At 34.1% G+C, this 21016-nt stretch overlaps 1 protein-coding gene across 6 annotated transcripts in view; it reads right to left on the reverse strand.

The window, feature by feature from the left end:
- The window catches only part of zgc:162200 (uncharacterized protein LOC558638 homolog), a 94112-nt gene extending 79653 nt beyond the window's left edge, over positions 1-14459 (reverse strand). For 2 of the 6 annotated variants that reach the window (XM_039774129.1, XM_039774130.1), the window contains exons 1-2: positions 14254-14459; positions 11277-11541 (exon numbers count right to left, since the gene is read on the reverse strand). In XM_039774129.1, coding sequence (XP_039630063.1) covers positions 11277-11477 — 201 coding nt within the window. In that variant the 5' untranslated portion in view covers positions 11478-11541; positions 14254-14459. Of the gene's footprint in view, positions 1-11276; positions 11542-12353; positions 12472-14253 lie in introns of all 6 variants that reach the window. The other 4 variants (XM_039774127.1, XM_039774126.1, XM_039774125.1 and 1 more) reach the window with 4 other exon arrangements.
- Between the last annotated feature and the right edge of the window lie 6557 nt (positions 14460-21016).

The following is a 21016-nucleotide window of genomic DNA, read 5'->3' on the forward strand; positions in this document are numbered from 1 at the left end:
TGTGTGCAAAAAGCAGCTGACGTGAAGTAGCTCCATCAGCTGTACTGCAACGTTGTCAGTCACCATAGCTGGTTCTTTGCTTTTTATGTTCCATTCAACTAACACTACAGTCAACAAGCATCAGCTCTAGATTCTTGTTTTAAAAAGTTAACTTTTTGAGGGGGAACTGACAGGACACATTTTCGAGATGGATTAGCACGACTGCTACACGTGAGCAACTGAAGATATGATTAATTTATTAATTATTAAGATATGTATAGACCCAAGTCTTTCCGCTGTATCTTTAATTTTGAGTAATTTAAGATTATTTTAAATGTTCAACAGGGGAATAAATTTTGTAACAATTGAGTTAAAGGGTGTCAACATGGAGATTCATAACACATGAACAGGTTACTAATTAACTACTTATTAAGTAATATTTGATTATTTCATAATATTATTCATAAGATGATATACTGTAGATATTTTATAAAGTAGATGTCATTGCTTTGTATTAAAACAAGAAGACCAGATACATGTAGTATATTTTGAATGAGTGCAGTGCTGTGAAAAGGCTTTTTTTTTTTTTAAAGAGCAATGATATTTTGTTCTCCATCTTGCAAATAACTGTTCATTAGTAATCAAGTACTGCTACTTAAACTCATAGTAAGTGACTACGTAGACACCCTTCAGATAAAGTGTTACTGAAATTTTCCACATTATGTTAACATTCTCTATGCTTGGTTAAGTAATCTTTAAAAAGAACAGCACTTCAGATAAATCAGTGCATGCTAATTCAATCAAGATAAAATCTAAACGAATCGGGACATCAGTGCTGACACTCAGCCCTACCCGATAAACATTCAATAATTCAAAAGATTACTATGGCTGCTGTTTTTACTGTATCTGCTGGAGATTTTACAGATTTTAATTAACATTCATAAGTTGTGGAAAATCAAATAATATTGCTGGACATTGTGAGATGTGTTTTTGCATATTAATTTTCCTTAAATATCAAATTTAAAATTTGATATATTGACCAGCCCTAATTGAAAATTCATTTTAAAGAAGAAAGGAAATTACTGCAAATAAAGAAAGCAAACCAAAACCAAGAAGCTCTGTGCAACCAGAATTAGTGACTGGTGATATATCAGAATGCCTGAACAACTTTACTTGTGATATGTGAAAGTAAAAGCCCACACTACCATTACTGATACATACTCAGAAGAAGCAAACAGTTCCTAGGACCAAGTCAGACTAGGAAAAACAGAAAAAACACCCTAGCAGTGATGCAATTATTTGAAGAAAGACATTACTGTACATTCAGTTATTTATACATATGTAAACATACATCATTTATGAACACTCTAAGCAAGGTAAAACAGACATGTTTCTACGCAGTATATTCAAACACAATTAATCAACAATGGAACAGGGCAATGTAAATATAATGCGAGAGAAATTATTTGTCAAAACTAAAATAAAATAATTTTAAAATCCTCTTTTATATAAAAATGTCTATATTATGTAAACAGACATTATTTCAAAGGCATAAAAGATGCATTTATTTTACTACTTAAGATTATCTAATTCCATTATAGCTTTCAAGCAGATAAACTTATGTCTTCAAGGATTTGTGCCAATACACAATGCATGATGTATATTTTCCTAAAAATAAGAAAGAGGACGTTTCTGAGGAGAGATAAAAATTAGCCGACTCCTGTCACTTTTTAAAAATTGCAGTTTTCTTGTATAAATTACATTGTGTCAAGCATTTATTTATAACACACACATTTTAGCTGCACAATAACGTAAAGGAAGGAGAAAATGGTAGCTTGACGAGATGATTGTTGGTTGCTGAGGATACAATTCACTGACACCTGAGTGTAGGTGCCATGCCTAATAAGCACCACAACCAAATTAATTTTAAAAAGTTATGCTTTAAGAAAATAGGTAGCATTTAAAAATACAATGTACAGTAATACAAAATGTAAATATATTCTTTTATTTTTTAATGTTTTAAACTGTCTTTATTATATTAAATTATATTAACAATTACAATAGCTGAACAACTTGAACTTTGTAAATATTTTAATTATACAAAGTATAACAAAATACTTAGTTTTAACTGAATGCTTTCAATTTTACCCGAATTTGCTCTAAACGTTTAATCATCATTTACTTAGCTGATAAAAAACAAATGTGCTTATCCAATCACAACAGACACCAAACAGCTACTGTGTAATATAATAAGAGTACACACCCCTGAATCCCTAATCATCTCCCTGTCCCCCTCCCTAATAAATAAAGGGACTGATGAATCTTGTGTATTAACATTTACAACCATCTATTCTGATCTAGGTAAAATGCAGCAAATACTGTATGTTGCTAATTCCTCTGAGGTATGTTGGTTCACTTTGTTATTTGTAAGTTTCTTTCTATTATAAGCAGCTCCAAAGCTACCAAGCTAAATTCCTATACATTAAACTATTGGCGAATAAAAGAGATTCTGCTACTAACATACATGGAGGCAAAACTACATTTAAAGTGAGTATGCGATTTAAAGCAAATATATAATTTTACAAAGCGAGAGAGGCTAGATTGAGATGGTTTGCAGAGGAGAGATGATGGGTACATCGGGAAAAGAATGTTCAGGATAGATCTGCCAGGCAAGAGAAAAAGAGAAAGGCCAGAGTGGAAGTTTATGGATATGGTGAAGGAGGACATGAAGGCTGTCAGTGTGGAAGAAAATGATGTAAAAGACAGGGATAGATGGAAACAGATGATCAACTGTGGCAACCCTTTAATGGAAGCAGCTGAAAGAAGAAGAAGAAGTACTTTATAGAAAACAACCCAGAGTATACTAAATGGAATAAAGAAGAAACACACTCTTGATGTTTCAGCAAGTTCAGGGTTAACGTGAAAATTTAAAATACTGTTAGTGAAACTGTGATTTTCTTAACCGCTGTAGTTGCATTCAGTCTTCTGGAGTTTGAATGGGGTTATCCTAGCAAAGTCTGATTTCAAATGTAAGCCAAATGATTAACACAATCTAAGTATAACATTATTTGTGTCATAATTTTTATTTTGTTGTTGTACTTTTTCCACAGTTGCAGTTTTGTGGTAATACTGTAAAGCAGGACTAACTTGGCACAGGGCATTCCTCAAAACTGAATCTAGGGCTGCCTAATATACTTAATTTTTGATTCATTACTTAATACAAATCCGTATGCAAAAACCAGTTATCATTGTGTTTTATTTTCACAACTTGAATGTTAGAATAAAATCAACAAACTCGTTAACACTCTTTATAAGCATGTCTATGTTGACTCCCATGTGGCTTGGCAGTGTTCAACATGAAAAAAAATTGAGCAAGGATCAGAAGAGGAAGTGTTTAAAACAGGTAGGGTTTATAAAACTGTTTGCAAATTGTTTGATTTCCCTAAGATGGCAGTTCAAGCAGTACAGCATCTAAACAAAAACATGCATATGAAAAGGTCATCTTGGAATGAGCAATGCCTTCAATACGCTCTTCTGCCTCCCTTGCAAAACAGGCCCCTGCTAACCAAAGTTCCATGAAATGTTTGCTGTTCTGATGTACAGCGTATGAGTGGACAAACAGCATGGTGTCGGAGGTTTAAGAACTACAGCGACTATCAAATTTCATATCATATTTTTGCCTACTTAACTTGCCCACAGAAAATACTTGTACTTAGTCAGTGTCAAATAACTACATTAGTCAGTAATTCACATCACAGCAAAAGTGAGATGTGCATGCAGCATCAAGCAGAAATTAAACAGCATCCTTTGTGTTTTTTTTTTCTCCCTTTTTTTCATTTTTCAAAGTTTGTGTATCAGTTATGATGTAAACTGCATTACTGGCAATTTTACTTTCATACTTCATTGAGCTTCCTAATGCCTATGACAAAACCTGTTCTGAATGATTAAGTTACAGTGTTGTGTAATCTCATCCCTTTTAGTGTTGTTTTGTCCTTGTGTACTCACCGTGCTTTAAGTCTTTGTGATTTGTTTTGTAGTTCTGCTTCAAGAATTGCTTGATAAATTTTTCAAAATGGTTTTAACTTGAGCTATCAAAAGCAATGTAAAGATATTGTATTTTATTAATTGAATGGTGTAGTTTAATTGTTCATTTTCACTATTTATTTTAGACCACTCATAAAAATAAATGTCATCAGACTGAAGAATTGGATTTCTTTACATTTAGAAAATAGGCAATAAAATGATTAGAAATACGTACTGTTGCCCTTTGAGCTCTATTCTGTCACTCTCAAACCAGAGTGAGAAAAGGCAGGTACAGTATATGCAAATACATAATTTGAAACCATTACAAATTATGTAAATTACAAAAAAATATATGTACAATATACACATGTACATTACTATGATTTGTTATTTGTGAATGTCAATTAATTAGGAGCTATATCTTTTTCTAAATAAAGAGTCAAACAGGTTGAGAGAGACAGCTATGTTTACTAATTGACAGATACTGATGCCATTGGAAGCTCAAAATTAAGTAAAACAGACATAAAGTAACAATGGTTGAAAAAAAACATGCTGCTGCCTAAGTGTAGGTTGGGGTGGTCTCATCGCCTTGGAACCCCTGTAATTTTTTTTATTTCTGTCCTCCCTGGCCATCAGACCTTACTTTATTCTTTGTTAGTTAGTATTTTTATTTTTATTTTTTTTTTCTTCATCTTGTAAAGCACTTTGAGCAACATCATTTGTATGAAAACATGCTATATAAATAAATATTATTTGTTACTGTACTTGAAAATTGTCTTTGAGACATGACTATTTATGAAATTGTTTCATTTTGGAGAAAAAAAAAAGTTTCCTTTGTTTTATATTATTAATGTGAGAAAATATTCCAGGCTTATGGTATACATGGTGCTGATCTTCAATCTTCAAGATGTTTTGAAAACATATTGAGATATATTGAATATTGTAGTTTTGATCAAAATAACTGCAATGTAAAATTAAGTCCATATCGCCCAGCTCCATTCGTGGACACAATATACCAAACTGCAACTATTATATATCACATACATACATAGAAATAATACGTCTATACACTTTGAATAGCTACATGGCAATAGAGATGAAAAACAACAGATAATGTTAAAATACATGGGAATAATGTTTAGTGTATAGCACATTACCTGACACTAAAGAAAAACAAAACAAAAAACAAACAAACAAATACATAAATTAGCAAGTGATATTATTTATATTCAAATGCTAAAAATCAGCACCATTGTTATTATTCTTGAAAAAGGAGAAAAACCCTTTTTTTTCCTCTTTGGCTCCAAATGCAAAATTCTGATTTTTTTTATAAGGCTTTATTTAGCATACTGTTCAAAACAAAATCATACTAAGGACAAGGCTATTATTGTATACCTAAAAATGTTTCTTTATAGGGAGATGCACTTGTATGCATCACATAGTATATTTACTTTGTCCAATAAGGGGATATTAGTATGTTCTCATATCACACATTTTGCTGAAAATGAAACATTTCCATTTAAACTTCCGAAAAACTAAAACATATACCTTAAATCACTACTGTCAGTTAATGACTTGAACAGGTTAAGGACATTGGTAACTGCTGAAATTTTTAAACCTTACCTTTACAATTGAAAAAAAAAAAATGAAGCAATTTTGCATCAAAGTAATGTACGTTTTTTTTAACACCCTGATGCCAATTCAACAGCTGATGCCCTCTGCAAGAGTATGCAACGGCTGTGGGCTTGTAGGAGCATTTTCATTTTAATGCATGCCAGGCTTATATATCAAGTAATCTATGGAAGATATAGTTAAAAAAAGGGCAGCAATGTAAACCTAACATTTATATTTTCAAACAAGAATAAAGTGCAGAGCATAAGCAAACAAAATATTTATTTACATAAGAAATACTTTGTTAAGGAGACGGCAAGTTAGCTAGCATCAATTGAACCAAACATAATGTGTATTTATACTGCGCACACAACAGAGGCTTTCATTCATAAAACCTGGAACATTTTCATGTTAAACATTTATGTAATTTACTAGAATTTGATGATTCATGTGTCATAAAAACGCAGTAGCTTTTTGAGCCAATACGATTCACACATATTTTATACTGTAATTCCAGAAAATGTGCAAAAAGTCCACATTCACCAGTATTGAAAAGATTTTTTTTTCCTCCAAGAAAGAATATGTTTGAAATTGACAATGACCGAGTTCTGCTTCTAGTATGAATGTGGGCATTTAAATGTGTGGGTCCTGTGGTGGACTGGCACACTGTTCAGCCCTTGAACAGGGCCGTAGAATGTACTATATATACTGTATGTATATATATTTATTATACACGCAAACAAGTTGATCTTTTCATTACCTGGTAAGGTTTACTTAAGGATACATTCTCCATAGGCTTCCTATGTATCCCAAGTACATCAATCATAAATGGCAAGGCACACACATTAACTAATTATATATTACTGGTGCAAGGACAAATGCAGCATGGCTAAACTAATTTCTAATTTTTAGTTGACTAACTTCTCAGTCAGATGCTCCAATCAGGTATTTCACTAATTTCATGTTTATCAGATTTGGCTGATTTCATATTTGTTCTATTTCCAATTAAATTGTCAGCTGCTATATGAAACACAAGCTTGCTCACCGTCCACAATCAACCAAGGACTGTCCATTTTAATTACAGGGCAAATGAAAACCTCTGAACTCTTCCGAATTTCTTCCAAAGATGTGCATGTCATTTCATAAACTCCAACTTCAGCCAGACAACATATACATCTGCTGTTCCTCTCAATGTACAGGATAACTCCAAAGATTCTCTTTTCTCAGTTTATTATTCCAGTTTCTTTCATGTAACAGCCAACATTCCTGCCTTCACTCTCTTCTAAAGTTTGACTGTCCACTTTCTGTTTACAAGATGTTCAGCAGCAAAATGACTCCTCCATAATACACCACGTGGCTGAGCATTACAACTAAATTACCACAAAGCTTGGAAAAAAACAGATCCTGAAAAGCATTATTTTTTTGAGTTGGGCTAATTTAAAGAGCGAGTCATTTGGAGTGAAAATTAGCCATTCTTGATCAGCACCTGATCAACTGGAGACTGAATACCTCTCAGTCTAATTATTACTCCTGTAAAATATATCTCCCAATTTTATATTCTTGTTTTTGGAACATAGAGTTGATGAACAATGGGTAAATGTTGGGTGAATTTAAATTAGGTTGCACAAACCTGAAATCAGACTATTGCTGAAAAAAATCTGACTGATAACATGAGATAACCTATGCTATTTTATTTATAGCATTTTATTTATATTGCTCATTTTTGAATTTAGCAAAAAGTACAGAACCCAAACATGTTTCCTGCCAATGACAAATCTTAAGGACAAGCATAAAAGAAAATCTTAACATATGAAATCTTTCCTTAGATGACCACTATAACAGTTTTGGGTTTTAAGGCAGCACTCCATGTAGATAAAGTTGATCTAGCAGAATTGTTTCATTTAAATGCAGAATCCTAAACTCTAAGGACATGGGTGGAAATTATAGGGAAGTGTATTTAAGACTAAAGCCAGGAAACACTTCTTCGCATAATCTTAGGAATCTGAAGAAAACTACACGGTTATGTTGTTGAAGCAAGACCTTTGATAACTTTTAACAAGTGGATGAGATTTGGGGATAATTATCTAGCCAAACAAGTCTGATGGACTTAAAGGTCACCTTTAGTTTGTCGGATCTGTTATTTTCTTATTGTTATTTGCTGTATTCTGCAGGCACTTGCTTATTGTCCCTCTCCTGTTTGCATCACCACAATGGTTTGGATCATGAATGCTTCGGAGACTATTGTGTACACTCTGTCAACTTCAGTTGAGGTGTAATAGGCTTGGGTTGCAATAGACAAGTTGTCAACTTTTATTATGAACCATTTCAGAAATTGGTTATTCTTAACATTACATCACTATATACTGAAACATACTATATAACAAAAGATATAAACCATATAGTGAGGTCTTTATGCATACAGTGAACTTTTGTTAAATTGATTGTAATAGATTTGTGATGGGTTGATTTGACTGGTATTTATATTTAAGAAACAGCTACAAAAAGGGGGTTTAGAATTTATGCATAATATTCTGTGAAGTTTTTAGAACAGCACCTAAGTATACTATGTAAGTGTGAATGATTTATATTCTGAATAGCACCTCGTGAGTTTTTTCATGACCTCATTATGGAACTGCTCAATGCCATTTTTGTGAAATTGTTTGCTGTGTCTTTGAAGGTATTTTTACTTTCTTGGGCCTGCTGTACCTGTATGTTCTTTGCTTTCTGACTACCCCATATATTCTATTTTAAGTATGTCCTTCTTAATCATTTTATCAATAACTAATTTTATTTTAAATCAGTTTGGATGTATTCTTATATATTGGATGTGTTCTTAGCTTATGCAGAAAAGTAATATTTTGTGAAATAACTACAATACATATGAGACGTCTGTCATTATTGTTTCCTGAAAAGCAGCATTTTAACTTTTCTTTTTTGAAAATGGAATGTTGCAACACTGCTGTAATAAACTATCAGTACTTAGCGTTGCATTTGGTCACAAATAATTACATTTAACACTGTTTGGCCAAAGTAGAAATACAGTGTTTTGCAATAAAACAATTAAGTATTCATGACACAATTAGCCTGAAACATGTCATATTTAGGAAATTACATTGGATAGAGCTTTATATACAGTTATGCACCTTATGAAACATCACTTCAAGTGAAAAATACAGCCTTCAGTCCAAGAATAGCCCAGCACCTCCAGTTAAGAATGAACATCTTTAAATTCTTATTTGTAATTTATAGCATTAACGAACAGCAGGTAGTGACACTGTTGGTAACATTACTGTTTTCCCTGCCACTGCAATTACTGAGCAGTCCACCCAGTAATCTGCTCAAGTGCCCAGTAATCCACAGCAGCAACACAAGCATTGGATGAATAAAGGAAATGTAGCAAGCAATCTTGAAGCAAAAGGAACAAATGTATTAAATTACTGTGAACTGTATAAGAAGGCACTCTGCAGGATATGTCTCTATTTAACAACCTGTTTATTCAGAGGGTCTCTATCACAAAATCAAGAGTGTGACAGCAATATAATTTCAACTCTGATGTAAAAACTGAGGAACAACCTGTTTATCCAGTTAAATAGGTTTTCTGGCATATAAATCCTCTCTTTTGGAAAAGGTTTTTAGAATCAAGCTGGATATGGCACTAAGGCACTGTCCTGCTGCTCCCATAATATTCTCATTAAACTTTAAACTTGATCCAAGCTTATATTTCAAGCTCTTGCATTAAAGAATACAAAAAAAACCCTACTTTGTAGGGGTTTTACATCTCTCCTATACTAAAACATTTAAACATGCACCACAGTTTACTTTAACAGTAATGTTAATGAAAATTAACTGACATTTGTCCTGTTTTCTTTTTGTTTCTTTTGTAGGTCTAAACAGCCATTTTCTCAGGCTTTCAACACTGGTGATGTTCTTTTGTAAACCACCCCAAAACCCAGGTTTCACACTGATCAAAGCACAATCACCTACATGACCAGAGCATAGCTACTTGAAACAGTAACAATAAATCAATTTCATGTAAAACTAGAAAAAAAATAAAAGGACTCAGATTATCTTAGTTCCATATGTTTATGCTTTACCACACATTTCTGTCTGCAGCACTAAAATTGTGTCCCAAGCTATGAAGTACTAAGTCAGTATGGTAATTATTGCAGGTCTCTACAACAAAGCACTTAAAGGTTCAGTCCACAGGACAACACTACAATACTTCCAATGGAAACATCAAATCAATGACCACGAAAACTAGAATACCTTTTACAAATTTTGAGATCACTAAATTGTGTCTTTCAGTGGTTGCTGTGATAAAAGCTTAACATGTTTGGCTATCACAAAATACTGTAACTTGCGACACTGAAGATATTTCACAGGACAAGGTAGAGCAGCAGAAGTTGACACTTTTCATGACTGTTTATGCTGGAGACTTAATGTAAGACCCAACAGTTTCTGTCATACTTTTCACTTGATTTACTGGTTGAATATTCAGCTTGTTTGAATTTTTCAGTAAACAAAACAGGTTTGCATTTGACACATAATGTATTTGTCAGTTTACAGTTTGATAAAACAGTAACATGTTCACACTTGATATTCAGAAGATTGTCTAAACAAACAGAACCATTATAAGAGGCAAACCATTTCTCCCCCACAGCTAGCCTATCTTGCAAATTATGTTTCAGTCCATTAGGCCAGAAACACTGAGTACCCTTTCTCTTTTGTCAAGGTTTATCTGGACTATTTTTTCATCTATGAGAAGATATCAGACAACGATGCAGAAATGTTAAACAGCCACACGATGACATGTTAACTTCCCTAGCAAAACCTAAAAGTAGAGAAGTGAAACTGGGTCATATTAGGACTCATATCTGTTCAATTGTTTAACTAAGGCTACACTAATTCTTCAGAAACTCAAAAGGAGAAACAAAATAATAACAAAACAATCATACATTTACATTTCACTTTATATTAGATATAACATTTTTGTCACCCAACTAGTAAATCAAGCACCAGTTCAGACAGTGAAGGAGAAAAATCATGCATTTCTACTAAAGGAAAATGAAATACTCAGGCAGAAACAGATTCAGAAGACAGTGAGCACAGTCATTTCATAATCAATCATAGCTAAGCAAACAAGCAAAGATCCACAGAAAAATACTCTTGCACGTTTGTAACAAAAACCTTAAACAAATTAAAGTTTTTTCAAATGGATTTTTTTCTCAACAATTAAAAAGGTAACATCATGACTTGCATTTTTCTAGGCTTATAAAAATAATAAACTGGATAATACACCTAATCATTATACATTTTTCCCCAAATAAAGTTAATAGTTTGCTTTAAGGTCAATTTCAGACCTATTACAGGGAATTTGGACAATTATTAAACAAACACAAGTAACTACATATTGTTACAGAAGCTCCTTAGGAAAAAAAAATTATGTTGATAAACAAAATAATCCCACAAAGCTGATTTTCAACACACAAGACTACAAAGTCTGCTGAAAGAAAAATGAAAAAATAAATTGATAAGAGAGAAAATATTTGCATTTAAGGACTTTACCATTGAAACGTATGCATTTTTTTGGTGAAACCAAAGAGAATTTATTGACATCTTTATTTTTCATGAGACATATAAAACTGGAGTGACCAATAACTTACTTCTTTTATATGTTCCAGCTCTTGCTTGAGTGCTTCATGCTCTACCTCCAGCTCACTGTATTTGGTTTTTAGAGCAGTGTTCTCCTCCAGGACAGCCAGACCATAGCGGGCAGCCTGTAGGTTTTCTTCAGTGGCTTCCTGCAACTCAGAAGAAAGGCGGTCTATCTCAGCCCTCAGAGAAAACTCTTTACAATCCTGCATTTTGCCCACTTGGCAGATAGTAGGGTTCAGTATTTCCGTGGCCGACTCTGTAGATGGAATTCAGCTGAAATTATAAGGAAGGAGCAAAATTAACATGGGCAATACATTAGTCTGGAAGACAAGAGAATTGTATATTGAGGATTCAAGCGAATTAAAAAAAAAAGTTCTGTAAATAAGCCCATTAAGTGAAAAAAATATATACAGTGAAAAATACCATTTCTTCCATTGACAAAAGTTATGTAATAAAAGAAAAACACAGTAGCAAAAAAGGGAAGGTAATAATAAACAAACTGTACAAATACATTGTCAGTATAAAACAAGTAAATATTTTTTTTTAATTTATTGACTACAGAAAATATACAAATATATTCTTAAATGGAGTACAGTATATTCCAGTGCACTGATGCATGTTTCTGGTGAGAAAACCAAATTTGGTCCTCACTCAAAGGTATTGAATGGTATTCTTGTCTGCTTTGTAAAATGTTTTCTAATAGTATGCATAAAATACATAAAATAAAACTGATTGATTGTAATACTTCATAAAAGAAAAAGTATACATATGTGCATTTAAAAAGTATACGTTGTGATGTAAAACAAGGTCAAATAAGAGACATTAACAGAATCAAGGGTACATACAAATAAAATTAATACAAAAAAAAAACAAATACTTTAAATTAAAATCAAGTTTAACTGTACACCACAATCTATGAATGAGAAAACAGTTTATTTGTATTTAAATGTACAGTTACTTTAGGCAAAGTAAAATCTGGTCGCTGCTTTTTCTATCCAGGATACAAAATAAAATGGCAGGTAAATTAAAGTAGAACTCTGCTTAAAAACTGACACCAAATCAAACTCAATATCTGCAATACTCACTTCACAATTCTCATTCTTTTTGTCAAAAAACACAGTCAATTTGTCTGCATAACATGGCAAGGATTACTTTATCGGATCCATTCAGAGTCATTTCAATTCCAGTTGTGCTAAGCAAAGCCTGGGAATAACAGACAAAAATAACACTAACACAACCAGGCTACCCACATCTTGCTGTAAATTTAATATGACAAAAAGAAACCCCAACAAAACAATCCTGTAAACTTTCACCTAATGGCGAGGTTGCTGAATGAACAGAAATGTTAATAGATCCACCAATGACATCCTACATTATCATAGCCTCAAGGAAACCTTAAATACAAAGGCACTCCCATATATACTGAAAACATTTTGAAAGCTGTTATTTTTGAATGCTAACTCTGTCACTGTCAAAAATAAATAAACAGATAAATCTGCTAACCTGTCATCCTTCCTGAAACACATTTTTCTGTATTTCTCTTACCTCTCTCAATGGCAGTACAGTGTTCTGCAGAATTAGAATAAACTTCAAATCAAGCTGCACAACTCAAAATCTTTCTACTTTAAAAGCAGCTCTATTATCAGCAGTATCAAAATAAGATGTTTTTTAAAAAAAAATAGTTTTGAAGTGGATGTAGTGACCACTCTGATAATGACTAAGACTATGTACTGTAAAAATACAAAATGCACCACACTAAAAAAATCTTAAAGTGTAAAAACTATGCTTTCAGATCATATGTGATCTACACTCATTAATTACTGTGAACATTCATAGAACAAAATAACTCTACTGGAATATAGATTTAATATGGCATTCACTAATTTTCCTTTATCATCTTACTCAGATCCCAGTAGCATTCAATTCAAATACGGAGGCCAACCATAGATGAGGAGACAGACAGGCACACAACCATATTTATTTATACTCCCTCAATCAGAAGTTGCCAATCAACACTTTATCTTGTAAGAAAAAAAGTTGTACAAAATATCCATATGAATGCAGAACCCGAGAAAAAGAAAATGTGTTGTTTGTTTAAATCTGCTAATCGTATTAAGTGTCCCTTAGTCTTCCTGGCATAAATCTGACTCACTCGCATCCTGCATGACAGTTGCTTAGCTGTCAAATGTGACTTCCCAAAGTGTCCTAAATGGAAAAGAATCGATCACAAGCATCAATCCTCGACGGAAACTGTGGATTGTCTTCTGTTTGGCAAGAATTAATGGGCTCCAATACATGGATCATAAGTAAGAACTGTATACATTATGAGATTGGGCGTGTTCTTCAAATTAAAAGTAATGCACCAAAAGAGGCTTAAGCAAAAATTAATTTACAGGATTAACGACAGAAGCAAACATAAATCGCAAAGAACTGATACAACGGATATAATGGTTATGTTCTGGGGAATGAAACTGTCAGTTTCACTGTTGGACTTGCGCTGGCCGTACAGAACAATCTGTATGTCGCAGGCGCAGGTCATGACATACACGCCATGTTAAGATTCTAAACACCCGAGTACTCACTCTCAAACTCCAACCCCCCTCTTTTCCACCCATGTACAAGATAACTAATGACTTGCTAAAAACAGTATTGACGATTATAAAAAGAAAATCTTTCCCTACTCAATACCGCGGTTTTGGGCCTACGATTAAAAAGAAGGCAGTAGCGATCAGAAGCATAATTTCCTCTCAAAGCGGGCTAGATAATGAGACACTGCTAGCAAAAACCACAAAAAAGTCTTTGAGAGGTAAGTAACCAAGTAAAACGTTACACTAGCTAAATAAAGATTTCCCAAAACTTTGGCAGCATTTCCGAGAATATAATAATCGGACAAACTAAAACGATCATAAAACAATAACTAAGTTCCTGTTATTATCCTTGACAAAATTGAACACTGGTTAAATGAGCAAGAAATACCAAACTCACCTACTTATTCTATACGATCTTTTCTGTCGTATACGACGTAGCTTTACATTTTTTACTCTCGGCGCATTTTTCTACTGTCTATATCAGAATTCCCGAACTTAACCCAAATCCACGGAACAGGTCCTACTTAGATGTCCAAATGTTTGAAATTCCTTGCGCGCCCAACGGCCGACAGAGTCGCAGGGAAACCCCGCCCCTAATCCCACCTTCGTCCTTTAGCCGGGTGTTCATGCGCCTCCAGTTTGATTGGTCAGCCTGATGTTCGTCAAAAATATAAATACTTCATCCGGCGCGCCTTTGCACGGAACTCCTTTGGCTACCATGTTGGCTCTGTAGGCTGGTAAAGGGCTTGAAGTTAGGTCCACTGGGAGTTCTTCAGTTTCAGCTACACTTACGCTTTGCTTATTTAAGAAAATTAGAAATACCTTTAGATCGAAAACGTTAAAATTCACTCATTATTAACAGAAAGTGAAAATATCAAGTTTTTGATTTGTAAACTTGTTGATGTGTATCAAGATGCCGCAAGACGTAAAGCTGTTTGTAATGTCCGAGTTACTGCTGGAACGAATACTTTGCTGACACCCTCTGGTCATATAGGGTATTGGTTCAATTCAAACAATAACGAGCAAAGAAATTTTGTTCAAGCGGTATTACTACACCTTAGGGTTGCATCCCGGTTCGCGTGGACCCATTACTAGCCTGTTTCGGGGAGTTTTCTTCAAAGTACAGTAATTAAGTTTTCCTCTGGGCGTATACAACAGGTTAATCAAAATAAATCACACTGAAAGTGGTGTGTGCACCCTTTATTACTGGACTGACACCCCGTGTAGTGTCGGTTTCTGCCTTTCACCTAATTTGATGTACAGCAAAGTATTCCTTTACTGGGTATACAATAACTTTCCAGCTTAATCGGTCTGACAGGATCACATGTTCAGAAAATACTATTTTTATGTATGTGAGTAATTTAGAAACGGAATTGATAAGATTAAAGTATCATGTGCCTTTGAGTCACTCAGTCATGATAGTATGTGCCTTACAAAATGGCATGCGTTTATTATGAATAGCAACCCTTCTGGGGTTTTCACATAAAATAGTGCTGCTGGTGTAGCACAAATAGGCCAGCACATCAAAAGGCTATATCCAAGGCGACACAGCATGATCAAAAAATAGCAGAGATGCAATAATCGAGTTCCCAAATTGGATACTTTCTAAGCATTGGCTGCACTGGTTGAAAAACTGATATCTCCCAGATTCTCCCTTAGAATAACCCTCACTTCATTGGAGGAACAGCACACAGATACACTATACATGTGTGGAACAGATGTCCATGCCTATTTACTATATGATAATTAAGGGTCATGCTACTGGGAAGCATTTCAAGTCACCCATCTTCAAACTCTGATGATTCACTCCCAAAAGAATGATAATGAAGAGCAATAGGAAAAAAAGTTTCAAGTGAAATTGTCATTAGCAACATTCTGAGGAGAAAATAAATTTGACACTATGTAGTGTCAGGCAGAATAAAAACAATCTACAATACTGCATTTAGTCATTTGAAGTTTTATACTCATAGCAACTGTTAAGAGTTTGGGTTTTAATTTTTGATACAGAGCTCAAATTTATGGGTTAGGTTTCTTCAGTTGCCAGAACAGTTTTTATCATTACAAACTAATTTCTAAGCCCAAATCTTTTCTCTCTTTGAAGAGATTTAGTACTTCATGTCTTTTTTCCTTACAATTCAATTAGGTTACCTTGGTGTTAATCAGTCTGTGTTTTGTCAGCTGCTAGGATGGTCACTGGTACTAAGGAGAGGCACAATATTGCATCAATGTTTGCCACTCTCTGTTGGCATCTTATGAAGTACAGAATTCAATTAAAAGTGTTGCTTTTGGTTAGCAAGGCACTGCATGGTCTGGCTCTATTTGACCTCACTGAGCTATTTTGTCCAGCAATATTTTTAAAGTCTTCTTGACAATCACTATTGACTACACTCAGTTCTTGTCTGAAATCAAAAGGAGACTTGAAACAGTCTACCTCTGATTTTAGAACTGCTTCTTCTGTTAGTGCCTTTAAGATGCATCTCAAGGCCTATTTGTTTTTAAAGGCTTTTCTGGGTTTTTGGGTGCTTCCTCTTTCTATTACTTTTTGTGTTTTATTTTCATGCATTTTGATTATTTTACTTTTATTTGCTTATCATTTGTATTTTCTGATTGTTTTGTTATATTATGCTGTACAGCACTTTGGTTTAATGTTGGTTATTTAAAGGTGCAATAAAAATAAATTGACATCAGCATGTAGTAGTATTGTTTACATTTTTTGAATATTCTGAATTAAGTACCAATGACGATAATATAGAAAACTATGTGACCTGAAGCTTGAAGTTTCTGCAAGCGATAAACAAACTGAAAATGTAAGGCTGAGGTATATCAATAGTGCACTTGATTAAATTGGAATAATTGGGTGTATAAAACGAATGGCGTTTATTGCTTCTCTCTGTATGATAACATATGAAAAGTAATTGCCCCTGAACCTAATAACTGGTTGGGCCACCCTTAGCAGCAATAACTGCAATCAAGCGTTTGCGATAACTTGCAATGAGTCTTTTACAGCACTCTGGAGGAATTTTGGCCCACTCATCTTTGCAGAATTGTTGTAATTCAGCTTTATTTGAGGGTTTTCTAGCATGAATCGCCTTTTTAAGGTCATGCCATAGCATCTCAATTGGATTCAGGTCAAGACTTTGACTAGGCCACTCCAAAGTCTTCATTTTGTTTTTCTTCAGCCATTCAGAGGAGGATTTACTGGTGTGTTTTGGGTCATTGTCCTGTTGCAGCACCCAAGATCGCTTCAGCTTGAGTTGACGAACAGATGGCCGGACATTCTCCTTCAGGATTTTTGGTAGACAGTAGAATTCATGGTTCCATCTATCACAGCAAGCCTTCCAGGTCCTGAAGCAGCAAAACAACCCCAGACCATCACACTACCACCACCATATTTGACTGTTGGTATGATGTTCTTTTCTGAAATGCTGTGTTCCTTTTATGCCAGATGTAACGGGACATTTGCCTTCCAAAAAGTTCAACTTTTGTCTCATCAGTCCACAAGGTATTTTCCCTAAAGTCTTGGCAATCATTAAGATGTTTCTTAGCAAAATTGAGACGAGCCCTAATGTTATTTTTGCTTAACAGTGGTTTGCATTTTGGAAATCTGCCATGCAGGCCGTTTTTGCCCAGTCTCTTTCTTATGGTGGAGTCGTGAACACTGACCTTAATTGAGGCAAGTGAGGCCTGCAGTTCTTTAGACGTTGTCCTGAAGTCTTTTGTGACCTCTCGGATGAGTCGTCTCTGTGCTCTTGGGGTAATTTTGGTCAGCCCGGCCACTCCTGGGAAGGTTCACCACTGTTCCATGTTTTTGCCATTTGTGGATAATGGCTCTCACTGTGGTTCGCTGGAGTCCCAAAGCTTTAGAAATGGCTTTATAACCTTTACCAGACTGATAGATCTCAATTACTTCTGTTCTCATTTGTTCCTGAATTTCTTTGGATCTTGGCATGATGTCTAGCTTTTGAGGTGCTTTTGGTCTACTTCTCTGTGTCAGGCAGCTCCTATTGAAGTGATTTCTTGATTGAAACAGGTGTGACAGTAATCAGGCCTGGGGGTGGCTACGGAAATTGAACTCAGGTGTGATACACCACAGTTAGGTGATTTTTTAACAAGGGGCCATTACTTTTTCACACAGGGCCATGTAGGTTTGGATTTTTTTTCTCCTAAATAATAAAAAACATCATTTAAAAACTGCATTTTGTGTTTACTTGTGTTATATTTGACTAATGGTTAAATGTGTTTGATGATCAGAAACATTTTGTGTGACAAACATGCAAAAGAATAAAAAATCAGGAAGGGTGCAAATAGTTTTTCACACCACTGTATACTAAAAACAAATTATTAACTAGACTTTACCCCTGGTAGCAATAATGTGCTTCTGATAGCATTTATACAGTTTGTATTGTAAAAATTTGTCACTCCATCTAAATAAGGTAAAGTGTACCTTGGTCTGTATCATAAAAAGAATGAATACTTTATTATATAATTCAGCCAGATGATAAATTTGTCCAACATTTGATATAAGAACAACCATAATACATTAGGTGAAGGACTCAACAACATAGCTAAAGTGTTCACAGAGGTGCCATGTCACATTATCAAGTTCAATGTGTCAAGCTATTCTCTTAAAACAGTTATTGTATGATGGACACACAGGTGCAAAATAGATCAAGTTAATGGGTCGTCAGTTGGCTGTCTTTGCACTTCATTATTATTTGGCAGTTGGGTAAGTGAAAAAAAAACAAGGAATTTTAAAAAGTAAGTCAGTTAAAATTAAGGCAAAAAGGAATATGGCCCATTAGCAACAGTAATTGGTTAAATAATAAGTCCACTCAAGGAATTTTGTATTTTATTATTTAAGTTACCAACCAATTATTCATTAAAAAAGTACAATTAATCAACATAAACTGACAGCTAAAAAAAAGATCAAGTATTCAAAATATAGCCGTAAATTGAACATGAGAAAGTTAATTATTTACAATATAATAAAAAGGAATATTTTACAATTTTCTGCTGATGAACAAATACCAAAAAATAACCCATTATTGATATGTAATGTCAGTTAGTAATTTTAAATAACAGTAATATAATGGCTTCTTTCTTATATCATTGTCACCACCATTGTTGACCCTGTGAGGTCAGATAAACACCTTTGCAAGCTAATATACCTCACATTAACAAGGTTCTCTTTCTTACAGTACCAAAAGTGACTGTGAAAAAAAATCTTTATTTCAATGAGCTGTGAGCAATCTACCATGTTATGAACATAACATTTCAAGTAGCAATTTCATTTTATATGTGACTTTTTGGGTAGTACAATGGTGCTGTGGTTAGCATCATAGTTTCACTGAACTGTTTGAATCTCAGCCTGGTCAATGTATATCCATCCATCCATTGTCTAACCCGCTGAATCCAAATACAGGGTCACGGGGGTCTGCTGGAGCCAATCCCAGCCAACACAGGGCACAAGGCAGGAACCAATCCTGGGCAGGGTGCCAACCCACCGCAGGGTCAATATATATGTTTCTGCATAATATGTTATTTTTACTTTTTTTTTGCTTTCTCCATATTTTCTAAATGAAGGAATTAATGTTTTCATGAAAAGTGAATGAATGGACATGTCCTTTTGAAATTCTGTGGAGAACTTGTACTCATTAGTCTCAAGAGCTTATTAGCTTTTGAGTGAATTCCAAATATTTGGCTTTGAGTTTTAAAGCCATCCACAATAAGAGCTAAACCACCACACAGAAATTTGTAAAATTTTCCATATGTATTTAGGACTTTTGTGAAGTGTGAGTTTGATCCAAAGCTTGTGCTTTAAACTTTTAAAGGTCAAAGTTTTCACATGCATTAGCAACAGTAGCTAAACTCTTAGCTACAAAAAAACAAAACAGTACTTGCGTTCTATACTTTTATTAGATTACCATAATGTCTGTTTGTTTGGGGATAAACTCAGGATCTTTTGTTTATAAATTGGAGGTGCCAAACTCAAGACCTTCCAGGCTGTGTGAAAGAAGTTGTTGGTTTCTACTCATTTTTCTCTAATTTTTAACATCTTAAATGAAAGTAACTGTGAGTAAAAGAATTTATATAAACTTCAAGTAGCTGCAAGTGAATGGATTCATTAATTGTTCAAATATAGGCAAAATATATTTAAGTCCAAAATGTTCAAATCGTTAGTTATGTAGAAATATGAATAAAACATTTTAATATAGATTTGCCTTTAAAGCATATTAAAATGTGAAATATAAATTTGAGTGGTACTGCATCATGTACAGTATAAACTTTAGTAAATTCACACTGTACAGTATACTTTACTTATGTTTTAAATATGTCACATGCTGGTCACATCAGATTTCTTTTCTTTTCTGGGTACTGCAGTTTCCTTCTACAAGATGTGTCTTTATGAGGTTAATTATCACCTTTAAACTTTCACTATTTCAGTAAGTGAGCCCTGCAAAAAGCATAGTGTTCTCACCAGGCTTCATTTCAATCTTGCACTCAAAACTGCTGCGATAAGCTCTGGCTTTTAACAACCCTGATACAAAAAAATATTTTAGAAATATGTTAAATGGGCAGTATTATCACTAAAGCCCTATATCATCATGACCCAGATTTTCCTTAATACATTAAATACTGAAAGTAAAAACTACAGGAATATGAAGTTCTTAGAACAATTAGTTGTATCTTTAGCCTTTCTGCAGAAGGCGACACCATGTCTCCCAACAAAACCCATCTGTATGATCAGCAGCTGTTAGCTTTTAGCACTGAGCAGTTTCATGCTTTTAATAAAATCAGATACACAGTGCCTGTTGTGGCATGCCCACCTCTGTTCTACCATTTTAAATCACATTTCCCACACAAGTGGTCTCATTAGAACCTGATCTGCTATAACTTAAGTGATATTTGTCCATCATGTCTTTAGTTCCTCTGTGTTGTAGATCCTGTGTTTATCCTTAGCCTCTCTCTCCTGGCTTTAACAATCCATATGCCTTTGAATTCTTTGCTAATTGTGTCAGTTCTGGGTTTTAGCCAAAAAATGCTTTATGTTGTGTTCCTATAGTTTTATGGAATTTCATTTGGAATTATTTAATCAGAGAGTAAATACCAACTTAACTAGAAGTGACAGTTAAAAGTACAAAAATGTTCCTCAGATACAG

Source organism: Polypterus senegalus, chromosome 13, assembly GCF_016835505.1.
Source record: "Polypterus senegalus isolate Bchr_013 chromosome 13, ASM1683550v1, whole genome shotgun sequence".
Lineage (NCBI taxonomy): Eukaryota > Metazoa > Chordata > Cladistia > Polypteriformes > Polypteridae > Polypterus > Polypterus senegalus.